The sequence below is a fragment of the Mangifera indica genome, chromosome 16 (assembly GCF_011075055.1).
Source record: "Mangifera indica cultivar Alphonso chromosome 16, CATAS_Mindica_2.1, whole genome shotgun sequence".
NCBI classification, from domain to species: Eukaryota; Viridiplantae; Streptophyta; class Magnoliopsida; order Sapindales; family Anacardiaceae; genus Mangifera; species Mangifera indica.
Window position 1 is genome coordinate 13,581,993 of NC_058152.1, and position 25,016 is coordinate 13,607,008.

General features: G+C 32.5%; 1 protein-coding gene and 1 long non-coding RNA gene across 10 annotated transcripts; both read left to right on the forward strand.

Annotated features, from left to right (window-relative positions):
- Window positions 1–6,123: 6,123 nt before the first annotated feature.
- Window positions 6,124–16,492, forward strand: LOC123198798 (geranylgeranyl transferase type-2 subunit beta 1-like). Of its 9 annotated transcripts, XM_044613577.1 has the most exons (13): window positions 6,422–6,582; window positions 6,694–6,769; window positions 7,239–7,276; window positions 8,872–8,914; window positions 12,576–12,629; window positions 12,744–12,894; window positions 13,138–13,254; window positions 13,582–13,648; window positions 13,727–13,875; window positions 14,942–15,075; window positions 15,153–15,251; window positions 15,390–15,465; window positions 16,172–16,492. In XM_044613577.1, exons 4-13 carry the CDS (start codon window positions 8,900–8,902, stop codon window positions 16,264–16,266), a joined length of 957 nt encoding a protein of 318 aa, XP_044469512.1. In that variant the 5' UTR covers window positions 6,422–6,582; window positions 6,694–6,769; window positions 7,239–7,276; window positions 8,872–8,899; the 3' UTR covers window positions 16,267–16,492. The 9 variants fall into 9 exon arrangements, with proteins under 9 accessions (XP_044469509.1, XP_044469508.1, XP_044469511.1 ...); XM_044613574.1 differs by lacking the exons at window positions 6,422–6,582; window positions 6,694–6,769; window positions 16,172–16,492 and adding exons at window positions 6,124–6,380; window positions 15,905–16,003 and having other exon boundaries at window positions 7,192–7,276; XM_044613573.1 differs by lacking the exons at window positions 6,422–6,582; window positions 6,694–6,769 and adding an exon at window positions 6,133–6,380 and having other exon boundaries at window positions 7,192–7,276.
- A 4,918-nt stretch (window positions 16,493–21,410) lies between these two features.
- LOC123198477 lies at window positions 21,411–22,813 on the forward strand. Its single transcript, XR_006498036.1, has 3 exons — window positions 21,411–21,857; window positions 21,935–22,058; window positions 22,389–22,813. It is a non-coding gene; the product is annotated as an uncharacterized LOC123198477 (long non-coding RNA).
- The last annotated feature ends 2,203 nt before the right edge of the window (window positions 22,814–25,016 follow it).

Consider the following 25,016-nt stretch of genomic DNA (forward strand, 5'->3'; position numbering starts at 1 on the left):
TGTTACATCTTGAATGAGAAATAGTGCTTCGGCATGGACAAAAAGTAGACGTCCAGCTGGCCTCCTTGGAAGACTGGAACTTTTTTTATAGGTATTATAATAATAATAATAATAATATTAATACGAGGAAAAACGGAAAACCTTCCAACTGATATTATAACTTCTGAATGTTACTTTTAGAACCACTGCTTGGTACTACACTATAAATTTCTTGTGCTGTGAAATTTAGTTATATATTCATTATTCATTTGGAAAATTAGAGTAAAGTCTAATTCTAAGCCCAAAATAGTTTGGAAAATTATAATAATAATAAGGTATATACCACCCCCTTTTCACAACCCCAGCCCATCTAAATACAGCTTTGCCATTGCATGTCCACAAATCATTCTAACTCAACCCAAACCTCGATATTTTATCCAACTCCAATATAATATTCAACTTGACCCAGATAAGAATCCACAAACCCAATCCATATAACACCCACTCAAAAATGAATCCAACCCAATTCCATTTATCGAATTACCAAATTAGTCTTATGTCAAAACCTACCCAATTGACCAATCTAGAACCCAATCCGCTAAACTACTCATACTCAAACCTACCCAAGCCCAAGGTCAGACCCAAAAGCCAATTGGCTCACACCAAGTCTAAGACCATGTACAGGCAAACCCCCTAAACAAAGCCCAACCCACCTCTACCGCCTGTTCTAAACAACCCAAACTCAAACTCTATTAACCAAACCCAACGCAATTACACAAGCATCCCCAACCCAAATCAAACCCAACCCAACTACCTAAAATATACAAACTCATCTATTAACCAAACCCAAATTACTTAAACAAACAACTCAAACCCACACTCTGTTAACTAAACCCAGCCCAATTACACAAGCAATCCCAACCCAAACTCACTTAATAAAACCCAACCCAATCGGAACCTTCTTAACCCGATCTACGATAACCAATACAACTAAAATCTATTCCACCCGACTCAACCCAACACGTCAATGTACAATTCAATGTATGTTTCTACAAATCAGTTCAACCCCAAACAGCATGCTTTCTTACGTTAACTCATCCACTTGCAACACATCACATAGATAATTTATGACAACCAATTCACATATAAGCAACCTACACCACAAATTTCCCCTCCATTCCATATCTCTCTCTGTTTTCTCTGAAATTCCATCTTTGTCACCACTTTCTTCCCAGAAATCACTAGGCCAGGTTGAAGAGAAAAAACAAGTGAATGTTGCTCGATTCTCTCCAATAAAAGCATGACAAGATGGTGGATTGTTTTGAAAGTTGAATTGGCAAAAAATGTTGAGCCGAAGAAACAACTTTCCACCCCTCACCTTTTGGACAAGGTGATACTTTAGGAGAGGGTATTTATTTCTAGACTTTCCATTGTGAACGTCTACAACAGGAATGGTTGGAGTAAGAACAGGAGGAATTGCAAGGGCTAATGCAAAGAAAGCAACGATAATATTTTAAACACATGTACACAGAGAGAGAACTATTATTCTTAATAGTTATTATCAAATTAAGCAGAAAACCCTTCTAGGAATTTAGTTATCATTTTAAGAATTTTTGTCCAAAGTTATATCATCCCGCATATATTAATTAGTTATCATTTTAACTTTTTGATTATCAGATTAAATTACATTAAACATCATTTCGATTATCAGATTGAGCAATATTAAACATCATTTGAATTCTATTTCTTTTTCATATTGATTATATTATATGTTATAAGGGATATAAATATCAACTATAGTAATTGTCAGTTTTTTTTATACAAAGTTTTAAATTTGAATTGAATACATAGATAAGAGAAAGCGTTTAGATATTAAGTAAAGCTTAAAAGAAATTTTATGAGTCATATAGTTTTACACTTGAGTAATATTATATACATAACTTTTATGTTTAATCAATGATATGTTATCATATAATTGAATAGTTAAAAATTAAAAAAAAATAATATTCGATCATATAATAATACATAATTATTTATATAGAAAATTATACACATAATTTTATCATTTACACTTTAATAATAATAATAAAAGAAAAAGACAGAGATATCAAAAAGTCTATAAAAGACAGTAAAAACTTGTCAAAACCATAGATGGTACAAAAAATTCTCATAACAACATTTATAAACAACAGAGATATCAATCGGTCCGTAAGAGATAGTAAAAACTTGTCAAAAATCATTTTACAACCAACATAAATAGCATGAAATTTTACCATAACAACAGCATTTTTAATTTAGTCTTTACGCCCAAACAAAAATTGAGAAAATAGTTCCAAATTATGATATGAATATTTTTTATTTTTTTTCATATGATATTATAATTATCAATGAGTAATGAGACTTACAAGTCGAAGTCTCATTATAATGAAGTTCCAGGGCCACCACCACGACCTCTACTTTTTTCATTCGGCAAGAACGTCTCCCGGAATTTCACTCCCTCTACTTATTGCAGTATATCCTTTTTCAGGTATGGATATATGGCTTTATCACCTTCGACAATTCACAAGTGTTCTCTGGTTCGGGACGAAGTGATTCCCAGTCAAGGTGGGGAGGAGGCTGATTTACAAAATGATCTTGCATGCCATCTCCTGGAACAAAAAGAAGCAATATTTCTATCAACCATCTCACATCTTAACAAATCAGAGAAAGTTATTCAATTGAATACCTGTAAACGATATATTGCGATGAGTATCGAAGAATCTTGCATCTGTTATTCGCATCCCACTCTCCGGTAATTCAGGGAAAACATCCTGAATGTTGTTCTGGGTGCATGTATCTGTGTACTTATCATAGGCAAAAGCAATTGGTTACTTGAATGCACCTGAGTACTTACTGGAGACAAAAGTGATTCATAACTATAAAGTAAAAGCTGAGAACATAAAAGAAGCTGCAATAATGCACCTTTAAATTCAACATTTTCCTGATTGTTGTTTAGGTTACTTGTATTTGTAGTTTGTGAAGGTAGAGGCAAACTCTACTTTATCAAATCATAAAAAAGACTTTATGTATAAATGATAATAAAAAATTAGTTAAATAGTACGTGAGTTTATAAATACAAGAATAAGTACAAACATAGAAAGATAAGATGTAATATAATAAAAAACTAAGCACAGTAATATATAAACACATTAGTGTAACATAGGAAAATTTAGTGAGTATAAAGAAGTGATAAAGATTTGAGTCCCATGTTTCAATGATATGAATAAATAAGTGGTCAATTCAATTTTGGAAAAAAAAAAGCAAGAGATTCTACTGATGTTCTTTGATGGCTGAATCCAACTTGTTAGTAATTTTAATTTTTCAACCATATTAAATAACAGAGTCAGAACAACACCATTTATAATTTTACAAAAACATTTCCAAATTAGAATCTCAAGTGGGTTTTTTTTTTTTTTTTAAATATGGCATTATAATTATTATTAAATAATAAAATTTAGAATTCAAAGTATTGGGGTGACCTTTACCTCATTTTTAAGATAATCACCAATTTCATGGTGCCCAGCAGCATAAGCTAAGTCAACTGGTGTGTTGTTTCCAGGAAAAGATGGTAATCCAGAAGTTGCGCCTTCAGAGATGAGAAGCTTAACTGTATGCATTCTGTAATCAAAACAAATTCAGATTGCACCTTTGTAAACAAGTAGAAAAATAAGACTAAGTGAAGAGGTTTACCTCCCGAACTTGGCTGCCCAATGAAGGGCTGTAAATCCATTCCTATCAATAAAATTTATATCTATATTTGCTTAATCAATTATGTATTTTAAGACCAAGTCATAATCAAGTACAATTGTAAGATATATCACTTATATATTTAGCATTGTAAAATCACCTCTATTTTCTATAAGTTTTTTGAGTCATAACTTAAACTTTTACAAAACTATATAACAAAATTTTAGATAAATATTTTTATGACAACAGTAGATTGTTTGAATGTACAGAAAAATAAAAACACAAAACGCTAGAATCGATATAAGAACTTATGTGAGAGAACTTTATGTAAAAACAAATTTTTCGCTACTTTTGTCAATGAAATTTCAGTTTTCCTATTAGGATAAATCAAAGTTAACAAGCAATCAAATTTTTTAAGGAGACGAACACGCAAAATTAAATAAATGTAAGTATAATTCTTACTAATTATGCTCAAGATGACGATGATTAAAAATATTATTTTACAGTCTTAAACTTCAAGTTAAAAATCAAATACATCTTCAGAATGTCCTCTTTGTATATTCAAAAACTTAGGATTTCTACAGAAATCAAAACTACAATGTTTATTATGTCTCACCTCTGAAAACTGTTCCAAAAACTCCGACTTGTGAACTATATTGGGGTTTGGGGGTAAACCATTTTCATTAGCTCGTTGAAAAGACAGATTCTGATTATCTCCTTTGCCATCTCCTTGAACAAAAAGAAAGTAACTTATGTATTAGCAAACACAAATTGTATCAATCGAAACAAACTAGTCAACATAATACTAATTAAATGATATAAAGTTACATGAATCAGATAACATAATTATGCACTTAAAAGCTCTGAGAACATAAAGGAGATACAAGAATGCCCCTGATCCACCATGTCCTTGAATGTTGCTCAGATTGTTTGTATTTGTGGTCTGTGAAGACGAGACAACGGCAGAATTCAGCTTTTTGTTGCATTTGCAATTTTTCCTGCTTTCCTGATGGTTTCAAAAACAGCAAATAAAAAAGTGAGACCCCAAATATGACTCTGTATCTGTGTGGGGCAACATTCAAGAGACATAGAGCATAAGCTCAAGATATAGCCTAAAGACAAGAGTCACAACATCCCTATTAACATCAATATCAATGGTCTAATACCCTGCCAATAATACGTCGTAAATAAATGAATTTGTTCAAAATTTTTTTCTTTTTCTAAAATTTCAGTATAAATCAAATGATAAATAAATGAAACATACTTGGGAAATACTAGGTGTTGGAGGGATGTTAAGTCAAAGGCCTGTCGCTATTGGAATTTGGATGCAAAATTCAACCCACTAGGGCCCCACAGGAACGCGCAGTTGGGTGGGGACATTAACAATTTCAATTCAACCCTCAAGTTTCACTTCAACCATTTTTGGTTTCTTTTCACTGTTATTAAATTGACATATGAATCCCTCAAAGTCGAATTTGCTGATGACATAGACTATCGTGATACTGACATACTAATATAGGGATCAAAATGTTCTTAGAAATTTTCATGACTGAAATTGAAAATCCAAACCTGACTTTTACCGGATGTTTGATTTAAAAAATATTTTATTATAAAAAAATTATTTTAAAAATAAATTATATAAAAAAATTATTAGATATAAATTATTATCATATTTAATAAAATTTAATAATAATATATTAGATAAATTATCCAAAATTGAATAGCTTTCACTGATGTGTTAAGATACGAGCTCGTCAATATTATTGTTGCTTCTTCTCTTTCTGCTATGGGAGATGGCATGTAGGATTATAATAATGACTTTGAAATCAGTCTCTTCTCCACATCTATTTGAGAATGATTTCCTCCCAACCCTGAGTACAGCTAGTAGCCCTTGCGAACTGCCGGAGTTGATCAAGTCTATGGAACAATTTTCAGAGGTGAGGCATCTCAAGTGTCATTGCTAATAAATTAATTGAGCATGCTAGAGAAATTAAATTTTCAAAGTTAGCATTTGAATTTTTCTGGGCGCACTTCAAAAATGACTCCACATAAAACTCTATCAATACCAACTTTCATATCTTTCTTTCAGAAGTCTCTTGATGAAGTGATCAATACCCACTTCGACCATCTCAATATAAACTTCTCTCATTTCATTTCGTTTCATCACAATTCTCTTTTTATTTATGACACTTTTTGCCTCTTTTCTTTCTTTTCTTTGTTGTTTTTGGTTGAGGATGAAGGAAGACAAGGAAGGAGGTCGGTGCTTCGGCCTAACGGTGTTAGAGGAGGCACATCAAACTAACGGTTACTTAACGGCTCATTTGGTAAAATCCAACGGCTAAGAATCAATCTTAGTGTGCTTTCTCTATGAAAGATCAATGGTGTTATCGCATTTCAGCGGGATTGTCACATCAGCCACAAGGGAATATGAATTAAATTTAATACAATAAGAGTTTCTCCTGCATTTCAGTCGGTGCCTTTTCTCTCTGTAAACTTAGGGTTGCTTTTCTGCACTTCAATTTTCTTCAATCGATCTACGCTGTTTTCATTTTCTTTCACCAAATATTAGTGTCACTCTTTCTAATAAACAGAGTACTCTGTTTTTGCAATCATTCGTTTCATCTATAACGCCTTTCTTATAGCACTTTCAGTTAGACGCTTTTTGGTTGAACAGAGTAAGTGCTTATGAATGATTTCACTATTTGAATTGTTTTATTGATATGAATGACGTTGCAGATTGTTTAAATGACGAGGATGTTGAATAAATCGTGAAAGAAGCGCAACACAAGTGGTTGACTGCAGTTGAAATATGTAAAATATTTGAAAACCATGAAAAGCTTTAAATACTTGCCTCTCAAACACGACCAAGGCCTCCAAGTATTGTTTCATCTGGGATTTTATTTTTCTAACCTTTTACGGATGGAATTTGCTTCGGCTAAGTTGCATTAATTATGGGTGGTTCTTTTTTTTTTTTTTTTTGTCATTAAGTTGCAAAGGCTTAGAGAGTTTAGGAAGGATGACCACGTGTGGAGTAAAAAGATGCAACAAATGAAAAGATGATCCAGTTACGTAAATTAGCAAGAGTGAAATCTTTCAAGTTAACAAAGTTGAGAAGTTGAATTGCTTGTATGTAACAAATGAAAATTTGCAAAGGCCTATTTATGGTATGATTGAAAAGTAAGAAACCATTGTATCCACAAAGGTTCTTGCGGTTTTTCCATATGTTATTTGTCTTGTGACAACTTCTCAGAAGATATTGTTTTTTAATTTTTATTTTCTGTATCTTTTCTTAAAAAAATTTGTATACTAATTGTTGCCGTTGCCCACTTTGGTAACTAATATCTTCAAATGAAAAATTCATAGAAATATGTATGCTTATTGTTGTCTTAGTGTGATCTGTTCATCGCTTTTTGACTGTTTCTTGGTAGATTTGGAAGTGCATGTTTAATGTTAATATGGTTTCATTTTTTCACTTTTATTTTGAAGGGTTGATTATTGTTTCCTACCAAGTTAATTGAATGTCGTTGATGCAGGGAACATGTAGACGCTTTGCCACTACTGAGAAGAGAAGGTTAGATCATTTTGTATTTTATAATTATTGTGTATAGAATCATCATTTGAGTATTACTTTTACATATATATATATATATATATATATATATATATATATATATATATATATATATATAATACAAACAAGAAAACATGAAATATTGTAAACACGAAATAAAGAGAATCAAAGAACCTTTTAATTTTTTTAAAAAGTTAAAAAGATGTATTTTTCAATTGTAAACGCGATATAATTTTAAGAAGTAAGTTAACATCTATTTAATGTTGCGGTGTTTCATTCTTATTCTGGATCTTGCTAATAAATTTGTTAACATTTCAATTGAAAGTCTTCATATAAGATACGAAAATCTGTTAACTTAAAGTTGTTGTAACAATAATATATCTGAAATTTCATTAGAAGATGTAATAAAAAATTCTGCCTTTACATAGTTTTCTCTCTATAAAAGGTTCTTGAATTGATTCCAGAGTTTTTTTTTTTTTTAATTTTGAATTGAAACAATCTATTGGTACTCTAAAGGTGTTTATTTGAAATTCTATTGCATAATATTGTAGGAGTTTCAATTATGGATCAAAAAACTTGGTGAAAATGGAGGTGGACTTATTTTGTTAGATGTAGAAATAATACATCATATAGTTGCATTTGGTTATACTTTGGCATTAGATAAATTTAAGTGATAAGAATAAATTTATAATTTTTTAGTAGGCAACAAAGATGAAAAGTAAAACTCTTCAAATTACTTTACCTTCATGGGTGGCACCAAATATGTGGTTGGAGATTTACATTTGATATTTTGTTGCGTAATGAAGAGTTTGTCATTTGAATTTATATATATTTTTGTTGCACCAGTTATTTTTTGTTGTACTAGAGTTAACTAAGTGTCGGTGTAATATGTATAACTTCTACATCTATCACAGTATGTCTATTTTCACTTTTACCAAGTTTTTTGAGTCGTAAATGAAACTTTTGTAATACACATTTTGTGTAGTAGTGAATTGTTTTAATCCAAAAAATTAAAAAAAAAATTTAATCAATAAAAAAACTTATATCAAAGAGAAACATATGCAAAACAACTTTTTTGTTATCTCTTCTAATGAAATTTTAGTTATATTGCTGTTAAAACAACTTTAAGGTAATAAGTCTTCATCTCTTTTATAGAGACTTTCAATTAGAGTGTCACTAGAATTATCAGTAGAATCCACAATAAGGGTGAAACATTGCAAAATTAAATAGATATTAATATACTCATTAAAATTATGACGTGTGTATACGATTGAGGGGTATAACTTTTCTAATTTTTCGGGAAGATTGAGGGATTACTTTGGTGGTCTTTTTGTGATGTTTATGATTGATTAAGTTCCTAGTTGTTTAAAAAAAAAACATTATGTAGAAGAGTAAGACTCAACATATGGCTCTATAACAATTGATAGGTATGATGTGATCTAAAAAACACGTTTAAAAAGTTTCAATCCAAGGATATGGGGTATTAAAGTGGGGACTAGTTCAACCTTGTATAAACTAGTTGTGTGTTAGAGTTGTTTTCCTGACAAATCCAAGATGAAATCAGTGATTTTAAGTTAAAATGTGGGTTCATGTAGGGTTGATTCTCAAGACGACTTATTGGGGATGTTGCACAAGCAGGTTAGAAAAATTTAGCCTGTGACAATATACATGTTTATTATATGTGAATTTTATTAATATTTTATGTGTCAAATGACCAGTGATGCTCATCCTTTTAAAAACTGTAAAAGACAAAGCTAATAAGATTTGAATCCATTAATTAATTATCTTAATAGGAGAATCCTGTATTAAGGTTTGAAATTTTAAGCGAGACTAGTGTAAGAATATTGTCATGGGCTTGGGTTTGGAGTCGTGATAGGGCTTTGATCAGTTATGGGTAATGGGGTGTTTAAGAGTAAGTGTGTGTGGTCATTAGGTTCATGAATGTAACATTTGTAGTTAGAGGTGTTCTAGCTGTGGGGTGTGCATAATGTTGCTATGGTAGTACATTAAAGAGGAGACTAAAGCAACCTTGTATATAAACTAGTTAGGAGCTAGAGTCATTCCACTGATAAGTCCAAGGCAAGAAGAAATTAGTGACCTAACCCAATATGTAGGGTTGATCCTTGAGATGATGCATTGGGGATGTCGCACAAGTGGGTTAGAAAATTCAGTTTGTGACAATATACATGTTTATTATATGAATTTTACAAATATTTCATGTGATAGATGACTAGCGATGCTTATCCGTGTGACAAGATGACTAATGACGCTCATCCTTTTAAAAACTGTAAAAGAGTATATCTTTTGAAAGCTAATGAGATTTGAATCCATTGATCCATTATCTTATTTGAACCTTATACTCAGGTTTGAAATGTTGAGGTAAACCTAGTGTAGAAATATTGTTATGGGCTTGTGTTTGGAGTCGGGACAAAGCTTTAGGTTGTTATGAGTCATGGGGCGTTTAAGAGTGTGTTGATCATTGGGTTCGTGGTTAAAATATTTGTAGTTGGGGGTGCTTAAGTCACAATGCGTTTATAATGTTGCTATGGTGGGGCATTAAAGAGTACTAGATCAACCCTACATAAACTAGTTGGGAGTTAGAGTCGCTCTCCTGATAAGTTTAAGATAGGATAAAACTAATGACTTTAAGCCAAAATTTGGGTGTATGTAGGGCTGATCCTCAAAACAATACATCGGGAATATTGCATAGGCAAGTTGGAAAAATTCAATTTGTGACTATGCATATATATTATGTGAAGGGATGACTGATGTTGTTTATTCTTTATAACTAATGAACTATAAAATAATGCATTGAACATCATGAGAAATTTAACTTAAAGTTGAATATAGCTTGAATATTCTAAAAATATAAATAACAGGGATAGTGTTCAATAGAAACATTACACAAACGCTGTACAAAATCAATGAACAACCAAAATTTAGCATATTATTATTTGTCCCTAGCACTTTGAATTCCTCAAAACACTTGGCATCAACTTGTCATGAAATAATCATAGTAGAATCAAATTATGAAATCTGTAACAAGCTTAATAGAACAGAAACAAGTATAACAGCCGAAGCAGGAACAATCTACAGCAGATTATATAAATTAAATTGTTTATTATTTTTATAAATAAAAGCAGATTCATTTGCCATTATTTTTATTATCTTTATATAACAAAATACAAAAACAAACATAATTATCTCACTAATTTTGTCTTTGTCGATATTGGATATTTGTTATTAAATTAGAGACTTCATAATGTAATAATCTAGTAACAAGTTTTATTCTCCTCTTTGTTATTGTGGGGGGAGAAATTTGAATTCCTGTCAATCGAGTTCTTTTTCTTCTTGGGAATGTTGGTGTATCAACTGTATTAACATTTGTTGTATCTACAACTTTCTCTATATAATATTCAGTAGAATTTTCTGTATCTACAACAGTTTTGAGATTTTCAATTGTCATAGTTTCATCATCTTCAATCCAAACAGGTGCCTCATCCTCATCCTCTGCGATATTTTTCATCTAAGTAGTTTTCTCATCCTCAGTTGCATTTTCTATCCAAGTTGTTTTCATATCTATAGCCCTCTTGACACTCTCATACCTATAAGCAATTAAGTCTCTTTCAATCTCAGTTTCCTTATCCACAGTCTCCTCAACCAACTTGTATACAACTCGTACAACAACATTAACATTTGGTTCCTTGTCAAAATTATTTTCCCTAACCAGCTATTGCTGGTTTTCAACAAAGGTCGTAGCTACTAAAAGATAATTCAAAATTTAAGATAGGTTATTACCCCTACAGATTTTAGTGGAAAATTCAAGTACCAAACATATACAAGAATTAAATGAAAAAAATTAATTAAATGAATCTTGATGGTAGAATTTTGGCTAGGACACCATTCTTTGAAGCTTTTGAAAATTTATATATTAGGTTAAAGGGTTTCAGGTTACAGATGTTGAGAGATATAGCAATTGGTGGGTGTGAATTGTTGTATAGAATAAGAGCGGTTATTATGTACATATTAAAAAATACAATAACATTCAATCATACTTATTGTTATGTAAATAGTTGTTATGTGTCGTTATTGACAAACCTCCATGAATTAGATGAGTATGCATGGGTGGAGTTATTGTTTGCAAATATTTATACGAGTCTCGTCTTATATCAGTGGAAACAGACAAAGGCATGTAACAGTTGTTCTTATCCCTTAATGGTAAAAGAATGTTTTTTATTAAAGTTGTTATAAGAATAAATATCATTACATTTTTATATATAAACATATTTTGAAGTCACTCTCTCCTAGACCTATCCACGAGTCAAGTAGGAGTAGGCTGACCTGTGTCTAATTTAGTGTGGTCCACCCTAAAACCATGACTGGTAGCATGACCTATGGTCTTAGCCTTTGGGTTGTGCCTTTGTAGGCCTTTTTGCAAACGAGCATGTGTTGCCCAATTAGTTTTTACTAGTTGGAAGCCTAAAGGGTTGGAGTGGCAAATAGGGCTACTTTACATGTTAAGCATGATAAAAGACCATACTATCCTTGTATCCCTAAATACACGTGTCCAAATTGGTGGCTAGAGGCTGAGGGGTAGGTGTACAAAACTATGAGATTGGAAATAAATTGAAAAAAAAATGAAAAGTATTGTAATATTCTTAATTCAGTAAAAGAGTTATAAGACCAAATATTGAAATCCAATGTGATGAGTCTTACAACAAAGTTTGTACTGGAAATTTGACGGAAGTGGGGTATTTTATCAAATTTCAAAATATTGTGGGTAATTTAAACTTAATGTTTAAGCTACGGTTTCTGAAACTTTAGAGGTGGTATACTGTTTTAAAAGTACAAACACATAATTTGTAATAGACGATTTTTAAATCCAGATCCACGAACAATGAATCTCCATTGTTGGTGTCGACTCCACATCCACCAGAATCCATTCTTTCCCAATGCCCTGCTGTCGAATTCCTCAATGGTATCCATTGAAATTTGTTCAATGTCAATTCCAAGTCTCCATCAGTCGTAAATTTTTTTGGGATCCGCTAGGATCTTACCATTTTTCATTTTGACATTTAATTTTGCTCAATTTATGCAAAGCAGCTGAACTAAGGAAGAAATAAAATTCGTGGTAGACTTTGTTTGTTAGAATGGACTGTTTTAGAGTTCTCAAATTGGAGTAACAAGCATATAGAACTTCCTTGCTACAGTTCAAATATGGATGATTCTGAAGTTTGTTTTCTTCTGTAATTGTTAATATGTTTAGCTAACTTTGTCACTTCGTTTTGCTGAATCACAGATGGGGGAGCTGGCCATTGATAAACATGTAAAATACATTATATCAGTTGAAAAGGTGTCTTTTTTCTTTTGCTCCTCTCATAAATATACACATTTTTATGTCATTATAAGATATGCATTTCAGGTTGTTTACTAGAGTCTTCTGGTTATGTTTATATTGTTTGCTCAGAAAAAGGATAGTTTTGAATCCGTGGTGATGGAGCATCTGAGATTGAATGGAGCATATTGGGGATTGACAACTCTGGATCTTTTAGGAAAGCTTGACGCTGTAGATAAAGAAGAAGTTATTTCATGGATGATGAAGTGTCAACATGAGTCTGGTTGTTAGAGAAGCTTATGTTTAGCTATTCTGTTATTTCTTTTATGCAATCATGAGGACTCTGTAAATTTCTGCATAAATGCTCTTGTTATTAGGTTGAACTTTTAACATAGAAATAGCAGGTATCCATATAAAATAATTGATGCTCATCATTTGATAGTTTAAGAGTTGTGAATCCATTCCATGCAACGCCAGGTGATAATAATAGTAGTGTTGAATGGATGAAAGATCTTTTGCTATGCAGGTGGCTTTGCTGGTAATATTGGACATGATCCACATATACTTTATACCCTCAGTGCTGTGCAAGTTTTGGCTCTCTTTGATAAGCTAGATGTTCTTGATGTTGATAAGGTGTCAAATTGTATGCTCATTCATATGGCAATTTGTTCATAGGATTACCACTCTTAATTACCAAGTTATTTAATCATGCAATCTACAACTCTTTTTTCAAGATATGCAGTGGATCATTTGACTAACATAAATATTTGTGAGTTTTGATTGTTATAATTATCATTATTGTTATGTTTTTGTTTACTCAAATACAGAGAAGTAAACAGGTCAACAATTGGCTGTCTTAGGTCCTAAAGAAAACTCATTTTAGAAAAAGGAAAAACAAATTTCTCAATGGAAAGAAGTTATGGAACATTGTAACTTTAGGAATATAGTGTTCACTTAATCTTCAAGTCAGATGTTGCTGGGCTGCAAAACGAAGATGGATCCTTTTCAGGGGACATGTGGGGTGAAGTGGATACACGGTATATTTTGCCAGATTCTTTGTTAAATCCGCATTGGTGCTTTTCTGATGTGATCTCTTCTACCAAATTCCTTTTTAGGTTCTCTTATATTGCCATTTGCTGTCTCTCAATACTAAAGCGGTTGGATAAAATCAATGTGGATAAGGCTGTGAACTACATAGTGAGTTGCAAAAATCCAGATGGTGGATTTGGATGCACTCCCGGTGGGGAATCTCATACTGGGCAAAGTATGTTGTGTATATACCGTTGCATTATTGTACAAATTTTATATCTTATTTGCTCTTCACGAGTGTAAATTCTATGTTGACCCGCTGTGCTTTTTGATATTCTGTATAGGATGGAATTCCATAATATTAACATGTTGATTCTAACAATGATGATTTGTTGAATTTCTCTTAATTACTTTAAATTTGTGTACTCTCTGCCTCCTACTTATGTTTGAAGTTAAAGGAACTGTCATTTTCACATAGATGTATTGCTCAGTGTCCATTTTTGAAAATTGCTTGATTCTGGGGTTTTTTTGGGAAGTTTGCATACTTTGTGAATTTCTGTTGTTGAGTTTTTACTGCTATAATTACTGGGGAGAAACTGAAAATGACACAAAAAAGGACACTGCGATTACAATATGAATGTGATGGTGTAACTTCTGTCTGGGACAAGAAAATCTAAGTTGTAGTTTAGTTGCTAAATATTTCTCCTTGTACGGTGGCATAAATCAGTCAATTGACATGGGCCACTAACCAAAATTTATGTCATGAGTACCCCAATGTTTCTTGTCAAACTTTTTACCCTTGTAGGTTGCAAAGCAAGGCCCCTATTTTGACTACTTGTCGTAATTCTATTGGTTACTTTAAATGGCTTGAAGCAGGAAATATAATTGCCTAGGGAAAGTTAACAGCATATTTTGGTGAAATAAAATTCAGATTTAGCATCCATCCCTGCTTTTAATGTCTTCACTAGCTTCTCTTATACCTAAATTTCACGTGTCGTAGTTATAAGATACCATCAAAATCATCCCTGCTACTTTTTATTTTTGCCTTCATCCAAGATGAATTTGATAGAAATATGTGCGCTCATTAACTCCTAACCAAAGGCTACTTCAAACGGAACATCCAAGTATAATTTTGTAGATTTTATGTTATCATAACTGTGTGGTCAATATTGTCTAAAACATGAACATGGTTCTTGTTTGCTCATATTTTATCAAGCCAGTGAATGGGTGGATTAATCATTGGCTCTACATTAAATTAGACTCAAATATGGTACAATGTTTATTTGCTGATGTGGCTGCAGTCTTTTGTTGCGTGGGTGCTCTTGCTCTTGTTGGGGCTCTGCATCATGTGGACAAGGACCTTCTTGGGTGGTGGTTATGTGAACGACAATTCAAATCTGGTGGTCTAAATGGGCGCCCTGAGAAACTTCCAGATGTGGGTATCTTCTCCCAAACTCCCAAACTAACCTTCATGCGGGAATATGCTTACTATCATCTTATTGAATTGGTTAGGTTTGCTACTCATGGTGGGTACTTTCTAGCTCAATCATGATCAACAGAGCCCATTGGATCAACAAGGAGAAGCTTGTTAAGTACATCTTAGATTGTCAGGTTAGTTTTAGCTTAATTGTTTGCTGTGTTATTCTTCAAAATAATCTCCAGGGCATTCTGCCTGGACTTCAATTCCCAAAATTGTGTCCAAAATTTCGAGACTTTCTCTGATGTACTGTGAAATTTTTAAATTTGCAGGACACCGAAAATGGAGGTATTTCTGATAGACCTGATGATGCCGTTGATGTCTTCCACACGTATTTTGGAGTGGCAGGTATCTAATGGCTTTGATTCTGTTTATTTGACTAAAGCATATGACCTTGTTATTTTTCAACTGGCATCATGTTCAGTCAAATCCTCTTTTAGCTTTTTTTTTTTTAATTTGGTAAAACTCTTTCTGATTCCTTAACTAGTTTCTGAATTTTGTTGTCCGTCCATTGCATCTTACCTTTTACTGCGTCCAACTTCTTTCATTTGTTGAATCTTCTCTCCAGCTATTGCCAGCAATTGCCTCTTCAGCACTTCTAACAAGATTCTTTCAAAAATACATCTTATAAATCTAACAGGATTCTTCCGTAATTTTTATTTTGTACTACTGTCACTTAACGTCTGATTTTTAACTATTTGCTTGTTTTATTTATTTATTTATTTTCTGAGATGGATTGGATATTCTCTGTTCCTGTTCTACCCATTAAGCTTTAAATTATTGTTAGTTTCAAGGGGAGTTACACTTACCCGCCCGGCAACCTTCTTGAGCATCTCCATCTCGACCATGATCCAGAAGGATGGAAAGGACCTAGGAGGGTAACTGGGTGGGTACAGTTGTAATGTCTGGATTTGAAACATTCCACATAATCAGAATATACTGTTTCAACGATTGTATATCAGATTTTCCCGGCATGAGTTTTCAGTATGATTATTTACCTTTCATAAATGTCATTTACCAGTTCTAAGCTTTTTGTTCTTTACCGTGGATGCAGGACTTTCACTTCTTGAATATCCTGGAGTAAAAGCAATTGATCCGGCTTATGCTTTGCCTGTTGATGTTGTAAATAGGATTTTCTTAGCGAATTAACAGGTTTGTTTGGTTTTAGGAAATGCAATGTTGCTGGGGGTTGAGATCGGGGCAATTTTATCCCCTTGACGGTAGTGTTATCCGATGTTTTTGGCTACTAACAATTCAGTACTTAATTATTGGAAGTTTTAAAAAGTATAGTTAGACTGTCACCATATGAAAGATTGGACTATTGTGAGAAAGAAAAGCAGTAATCAAAAGCCATACCTATATATATAGATTGTTACATTGTGCTCCTTAGGGATGTACTCAATCTAAGTTGCCGGAGTTCAAATTTGAATTCAAAACGAATGAATCAAGTTTAAATCAAGAATTAGAGTCATTTTCGTTTGTAAGTCAAGTTTAAACTAATTTGAATATTTGAGTTTGCATTGGTTTATATAAAATATAAAGCTAATTTATTAATATTAAAAAAATTGTGAACACAATTTTGTATGAAAGTTGACCTTCATCTTCGGCCTTCATCCTAACTTAAAATGCTCTTCTTCAAACAAATATATGAATATTAATATAAACAAAAGCTTAATCAAAACGGATATACGAAATCGTGGAAGCTACAAAAGTTCTTTGCTCTCATTATGTATGAATTTTGTTAGAGCCCCATCATTTTGATTCAGTTTAGATTAATGTATCTTAATGGTTGAGATTGCTTTTAAATATGGTGTTTCCAAAGTGCCTTTAGGATTGGATTTGATTTAATTTGTTCACCTTTGAATTGTAGTTTAAATTAAATGAGTTGAGTTTAAATTAAAGATTTGTTCGAATTTATTTTAAATCAAATACAATCTTTTAAGTATGTTAAGTTTATTGTACAAATTTCAACCAATAATTTAAAAATGTGTTTTTTTGTAAGATAAAAAAACAGGTTGTCAACCTTTCCTATAAATATCGCAAGATTTTGTTGGACTAATGGAATAACAAGGTTTTGTTGAATGATTGTAATAAGATTGATTTTATTGAACATAGGGTTACATTTGAATTAAGTTTCTTTGAGTTCAAACTGAGCATGAAATAAGCTTAATTTAAACGAGTTTGAGTTTGAAAGTTCAATAATTTTAAGTGTGAGTTTTAAGGGTGTTTAACTCATAAAAGTTGTGAGCTTGAAGATTTTGATATGATTCAATTAAAACCATATTGTTTTGACTAATATGTATTGAAAATGAAGTCGTTTCAGTATTAAACCAAACTCAAAACTTGATTTGAGCTTAACTCTTCTCAAATAAATTGAGAGTCAAGCTCGTACACCTTTAAAGTGAGTTCAAGCTTGACTTTACTGAAGTAAAAACACCTCATCACTTTGATTGAAGTCTAATCATTAACATCAATCTAATGATGAGAGTGATGCCAAAGACTATTGAGAATGACAAGACCAAGAGAAGTTAAAGATGAAGAAGGCTTGATCAAACCATGATGTTGAGGGAGTTCATAAAAATGGCACATTCGGATTGGAGTGCATTTAGTGGGTTTTGAGTGTAGATGACAAGAGAGTAACTAGTGGAAAAAAGATAAGAGGTCATGACTATGCCCATGCGCTAATGTTAATAATGCGATAATAGCCAACAAAGAGAAAACACGAGGTTGACTTGTGAGATTAAAAGTATAAGGTGACTTGCCTAGATAATGAAAGTGGTAGTTTAGTGGTTAGCCTAAAATGAGCTTGATTAGCTCGAGCTTGGAAAATTAATATTTTCAGGTTCGAGTTTTAAGAGAGTTCAACTTGTGAAGATTGCAAGCTTGAAAATTTTGATATGAATCAATTAAAATCACGTTGTTTTGACTAATGCATATTTAAAATGATATTATTTTAGTATTGAATCGAACTCAAAACTTGATTTGAGCTTAACTTTTCTGAAACAAACCAAGAGTCAAACTCAAACACTTTTGAAATAAGCTCAAACTCGACTCCATTGAAGCAAGAACACCTTGCCATTTTGATTGAAGTCTAACCATTACCATTGATCTAATGATGAGGACGATGATGAGAGTGATGCTAGAGGCTATTGAGAATGACAAGACCAAGAGTAAGTTGAAGGTGATAAGGGCTTAATCAAACCACGACATCGAGTGAGTTCGTGAAAATGGCACATTTGGATTGAAGTGCATTTAATGGGTTTTGAGTGTAGATGACAAAAGAGTACTAAAGGAAAAAAAATAAGAGGTTATAGCTATGCTTGTATGCTAAGGTCAATGATGAGATAATAGCCAACAAAGAGAAAACAAGAGGATGACTTGTGAGGTTAGAAGTATATAGGTGACTTGCCAAGGTAATGAAAGTGGCAACTTAGTGGTGAGTCTGAAATGAGCTCGACTTAAGCGAGCTCAAGCTTGAGTTGAAGAGTTTAATATTTTTGGATTTGAGTTTTAAGGGTGTTTGGCTTGTAAAGGTTGCAAGCTTGAAAATTCTGATACGAATAAACTAAAACAACATTGCTTTGACTAATATGTACGTAAAATGACGTCATTTTAGTATCAAATCGAGCTCAAAGTTTGATTCAAGCTTGACTCTTCTTAAACAAGTTGAGAGTCAAGTTTAAATACCTTTAAAGTGAGCTCAAACTTGACTCCACTAAAGCAAAAACACCTTTAACACTTTGATTAAATCTAACCATTACCATTGATCAAATGATGAAGATGATGATGAGAGTGATGCCAAAGGTTATCAAGAATGACAGGACCAAATGAAGTTGGAGATGATAAGGGCTTGATCAAACCACAACGTTAAGGGAGTTCGTGAATATGACACATTTGGATTGGAGTGCATTTAACGGGTTTTGAGTGTAGATGATAAAAGAGTAACCATTGGAAAAAAGATAAGAGGTCATGACTATGCCCATAAGCTAATGTCAATGATGAGATAATAGCCAAAAAGAGAAAATAAAAGGATGACTTGTGTGGTTAGAAGTATATGGTGACTTGCCAAGGTAATGAAAGTGGCAGCTTAGTGGTGAGCCTGACATGAACTTGACTTAAGCGAGTTTAAGAGTTTAATATTTTGGAGTTCAAGTTTTATGGGTGTTCGCTTGTAAAGGTCGTGAGCTTGAAAAATTTGATACCAATCAATTAAACCCACATTATTTTGATTAATATGCATTTAAAATGACGTCATTTTAGTATCGAACTGAGTTTAAAACTTGATTCGACATTGACTCTGATCAAATAAGCTTAGAGTCAAGCTCGAACACCTTTAAAGTGAGTTCAAGCTTGACTCTACTAAAGTAAGCTTGAACTCGAACTTAGTGCAACTCGCATCCAACCTTAATTGAACAAATGTAAGAACAGTGGTGTATAGTTTATTGTTTTTTAAAATTTTCCATGTACAAAATTATTTGTAATTAATTCTCTCTCTTTTTCATCCAAATTTTATATAGTAACAAAATGTATATCTAATTTTGAGTATCTAATTAACTATCTAGATGATATATTATCATGCAATTAAGTTAATTTGAATTAAAAATAAAGTAACATATAACTAGATAATGACATATTATCTGATAACTCAATTGAGTACTCAAAATTGATTGCACAAATCAATGTTCAATTTATATTATTTGTATGTATAGATTGTTACTTGAAAAAAATAAGTAATACTATTATGTACAAATGAGTGAATATTCTAATGGGAACAAACAAAATGACGTATCATTCTAAATCACTTAATAATATGATGACACATCAATTTGACAGTTAGATTTGATCTTGGTTGAACTCACAACTAACTTGAACTTACCATTTACTTGAAGAACTTGTTTAATAAATAATCACCCATTTTCCTCGCCACAAAGTACTTTATGATAATAAAGTAATGTTATATGTATGCACTGATAATGGGTATAAACACATCTACAAACATTGATTTGTTATTATGCGATTAAGTATTATTTTAACTATAATTTAAAATTACCTAATCTAATCACATTTCAAGATGCTAGTGTTATACATTATTTGTGCATGAAGTATTATGATATGTACATTAAAAAATTAATCATGTTATTCCATCAACCTTCAACTTATTATGAACAGTCTGAACACTGTATTGTTTCTTCTCATCTTTAACTCTCTCCTCGCATTATCTCATCCGTTTCAGAACCTTTTCAATCATTTTTTCCCTCCTTAAGCTACTCAATGCAAACAGGGCACTCTGTTTCTGTGGCTACTGCCTCATTTCTTTTCATCTTTAGCACCTTTATTATGGCGCTTTCAGGTGGACGCTTTCTTGCTGATCAAAGCAAGTATGACTGAGTTACATAGCTAAGAAATATTAATCAGTTGCAACTTGAATTGTTTTTACTGATAAGAATGGTGCTTGATTGATTGGAATGATTAAATGCTCTAGAATTACTGAAAGAAGTGCAGGATCGATGGCTGAATCCAGTTGAAATATGTAAAATATTTCAGAACCATTAAAGGCTTCATATACTTGCCCTTCAACGACAAGATAAGCCTCCAAATTTTATTTCTTTCTAGATTTTTTATCACTTTTTTACATCCAATTTGTTTTCGCATGAATAACGTTCATTTCTTCTTGCGGTTGGTTCATTTTTCGTAATTGTGATGCACAGATTTAGAGAATTTAAAAGGAATGGTCGCAATTGGCGCAAAAAGAAGAATGGAAAGACAATTGAGGAGTCCCATGAAAACCTCAAGTTTCTTACCTTTAATATGTCATAAGAATTCATTTGCATGCCATCTATATTCAATGCTCTCAATCTAGTAGATTAAAAAGTGAGAATTTTCAGGTCGATGGTGTTAAGACGTTGAAGTGCTTGCATGCATATGGAGAAAATAATGTAAATTTTCAAAGGCGTATCTATCAAATGATTCAAAAGTAAAAATTCATAGTCTCATCCTCGAAGATTCTTGAGGTTTGTACAGATTTTGCTCTGACATGTTTTTCCAAGATATATCGTTTCTCAATTTTTCATAATTATTTTGGGTTGATTTCTGTTTTTTATTACTATTTACTGCAGGTAACATGCAGGATAGTTCTTTTTCCCTATTGAGAAGACAAGGATACGTGACATAAAATCTCCCTATTTTTGTGCCTAATTTGCTATTTATTAGTTTACATGTTATTCAACCAATCTTTTACTATCATCTCATGCTTGTAACTTGGGATTTGCTAGAGTAGTTATAAAGATCCATATTTTAAATCTTATTTTTTGATCTTTTGTTTCTGAAACTCATAGGAAATCAGGAAAAATTGTAAACGTGAACCATTCAATCCTCCCTAGAAGTCGGAAAAGCTATACCCATTTTGGTGATGATAAGTTCTCAGGGCTCTTCGTCTGGCATTGCCTATCACAAGTGTAGCCAATTGCCCCTACCTTCAAAACCTAAACAACATTTAGGGAAATGTTGAATCTGCAAGTGCATTGTTGCAGCTTCTTTTATGTTCTCAACTTTTAGATTATAATTATGAATCACTTTTGTCTCCATTAACTACTCAGGTGCATTCAAGTAACCAATTGTTTTTGCCTTTAATAAGTACAGATACAAGCAACCACAGCAACATTTAGGATATTTTCTTTGAAGTGGGATGCAAATGACAGATATAGGATTCTTGGATACTTATTACAGTATATCGTATACAGGTATTCAATTGAATAACTTTAACTGATTTGTTAATATGTGAGATGGTTAATGGAAATATTGCTTCTTTTTGTTCCAGGAAATGGCATGTAAGATTATTATAATTATTTATAAAATCAGCTTCTTTCCTGCCAAACCTGGGTACACCTGGTAGCCCTTGTGAATTGCCGGAGTTGATGAAGTCTATGGAACAGTTTTCAGAGGTGAGGCATGATAAGTTTCTGAAATTATTAAAAGTTAAAGAATTTGATTGTTGGCTTCAAGTCCAACTTGGTGATATGATTTAATAATTGTAATCATATTCTTCCCCAAATATGAAGCAATCCAAATAGTAGAAATCCATGAACACAAATGGCAAACCACATGTTGCATACAATTCCACCACCAACCATGGTCCATGAATTCGTCCAAAAGGGCATCTTATAACTATATGAAAGGGCAATAGGCAAAACACGAGCAAGAGATTAAAAAAGGTTGAATTGAATGAGAAATTTACCAGAGTTCCTTCACCAATGTGCTCAATCTCTTAGCAGGTGGTGGTTCTTCTATGTTGAGTTTCCTTAGTGCCATCTTTAAAAAGCAGCTACAAGAACCCAACTGAATCCATGTGACTTTCAAAAGCAGCTGCTTTTGGTTATGATGATACTTGGTGCAGTTTGTAACGACAAATCAAGTTCTGGGTTCAGTTCTTTCCCTGATTTTCATCATGATTTGATCAGAATTCTATGATTATTGTAACTTTATATCATTTACAATTGCAAGCAATCAGTTGATTAGTTTGCCTACGTTTAATTAAATATGAACTTGTTACTTCATCTGTTGCTTATTTCTGTTGAAAGAGGTGGCAGGCCAGATTAAGAAAATGACTCTGAAAATCCGCCGGCCCTCCTTGAGATATTGAGTTGATAAAGTATGCAGAACAGTTTTTAGAGGTGAGGCATGATAAATACATAGTTTTTTTCGGACTTGAGCATAATTTGTTACTATTATTTTCTAACTTAATAGTTTTTTCTTTCCTTTACATCCTTAATGATATAGAATTTTGTTTGTGTTCCTTTACTATTATTATTTAATCTGCTTTTTTGCTTCTCGTTCTCACCTATTTAATTGCACATCTAAAAGTAACGCCCACAGAATATCATGATTTTGTATATTTCCTTTGGAATTCATAGACTATTTGATCACCCTTGTCTTAACATCCATGTTAGGAACATGGGAAGATTACAGCAGCACCTCCCCTCTTTTTCTAATTTCCAGCAGAGTTACAATCTGTACTACGACATTTCTATAATAGATATTCAAGCAATAGAAACCAACTTCCACCAATCTGCTCTTTGTTATGATATCACAGTTCCAACAATTTTCAGTATACAAACACTTAAATGACAGTATTCAGCAAAAGAACAAAGAACATAAAAGAAGTGATTCAACTGAAATATTTCATTACATAAACAATAAAACTAATCCAAAGTATTAGTTCATTACAGTACCAAATTCACAAAGCAACAGCAGCATAAAATCCATCAGTGCAAAGTACAGAAACTCAAGTTAATTCTCCAGGCATTTGAGAGGTCAAAAATCTCTCCGGAAGGGCCTAGCTTTCGAGAGGCTAGGGACTCTCCCAGTTCAGCCAGAGCTGCCCCAAATTTTACTAGAAAAATCTCTCTGCTTTGTTTCGTTTTTTTTTTTTTTTTCCTCATTTTATAGTTGGGCAGTCTGCCAGCAGTTTCCATTTCATGCTCCAAATGTATGGCTTCTATTAGCTGAATAACCTGATTTTGCCACTTCATTTGTGTTAAAATTCTTCTGTATGAACACTTATGTTTGCTCTTATGCACCTTAGGTCCTATTGATCCACAAGCGATGTAAGATAATCAATATTTCTATTTTGCTTTGTCAATATGAGATTTACCTGAGGTGGAGTATCATTCATCTTATTGCGTTGTTGTGTTGATTTCTATACATACTATTTTGCGGAAAAGTTAAGGCAAAACTCTATTTCACTGCTAGAAAGTAAAGCTCAGCAATCACTTACACTGGTACATAAAAATTTTAAGTTAATTTGGTTTTACCACTGAAGTGCCAACGAAGATATCTACAATTTGCAGAAGATATAGAAACTGCCTTCCTGTTGTTCAATATGGCAGCTTATATTCCAAAATGACTCTGAAATACAGGATCGAATGTGAAGCTAATTTTCCAATAATGATCTTCAAATACAGGATTCTGTTGATATTACAGTGGAGATCTCCATATATGATTTGAAGGAGCATGGAATCAAGCCTTTCAGCAACAAACTAACGGTTGGTTAACGACTCCGTTAGTAAAATCCAACGGCTTAGAATCAATGTTAGTGTGTTTCTCTATTGAAGATCAATGGTGCTTATTGCATTTCACCAGGATTGCCACATCAGACACAAAGCAGGCAATGTAACTTTTTGCCTTCCTTTCAATAAATTCTTGCCTTTTCTCTCTAGAAGCTTAGGCTCCTTTTCTGCTCTTCATTTTTCTTCAATCGATCTACACTGTTTTCATTTTCTTCACCAAATTTTAGTGTCACTCTTTCTAATAAATAGAGTACTCTGTTTTTGCAACCATTCGTTCCATTTTTAACACCTTTCTTATGGCACCTTCAGCTAAACCCTTTCTGTTTGAACAGAGTTAGTACTTATAAATGAGTTCACAATTTGAATTGTTTTATTGATATGAATGACGTTGCTGATTGTTTAAATGACGAGGATGTTGAATAAATCGTGAAAGAAGCGCAACATAAGTGGTTGAATGCTGCTGAAATAGGTAAAATATTTGAAAACCATGAAAAACTTTAAATACTTGTCTGTGAAACACAACCAAGGCCTTCTTTTATTCCATCTGGGATTTTATTTTTCTAACCTTTTACGGATGGAATATGCTTTGGCTAAGGGTTTTTTTTTTTTTTTTTGTCATTAAGTTGCAAAGGCTTAGAGAGTTTAGGAAGGATGAGCACGTGTGGAGTAAAAATAAAAAGAAAGATGCAAAAACGATGCAGTTTTGTAAATTAACAAGGGTGAAATCTTACAGGTTAACGAAGTGGAGAAGTTGAATTGCTTGTATGTTTATTTAGAAACAAATGAAAATTTGCAAAGGCCTATTTATCGTATGATTGAAAAGTAAGAAACCAT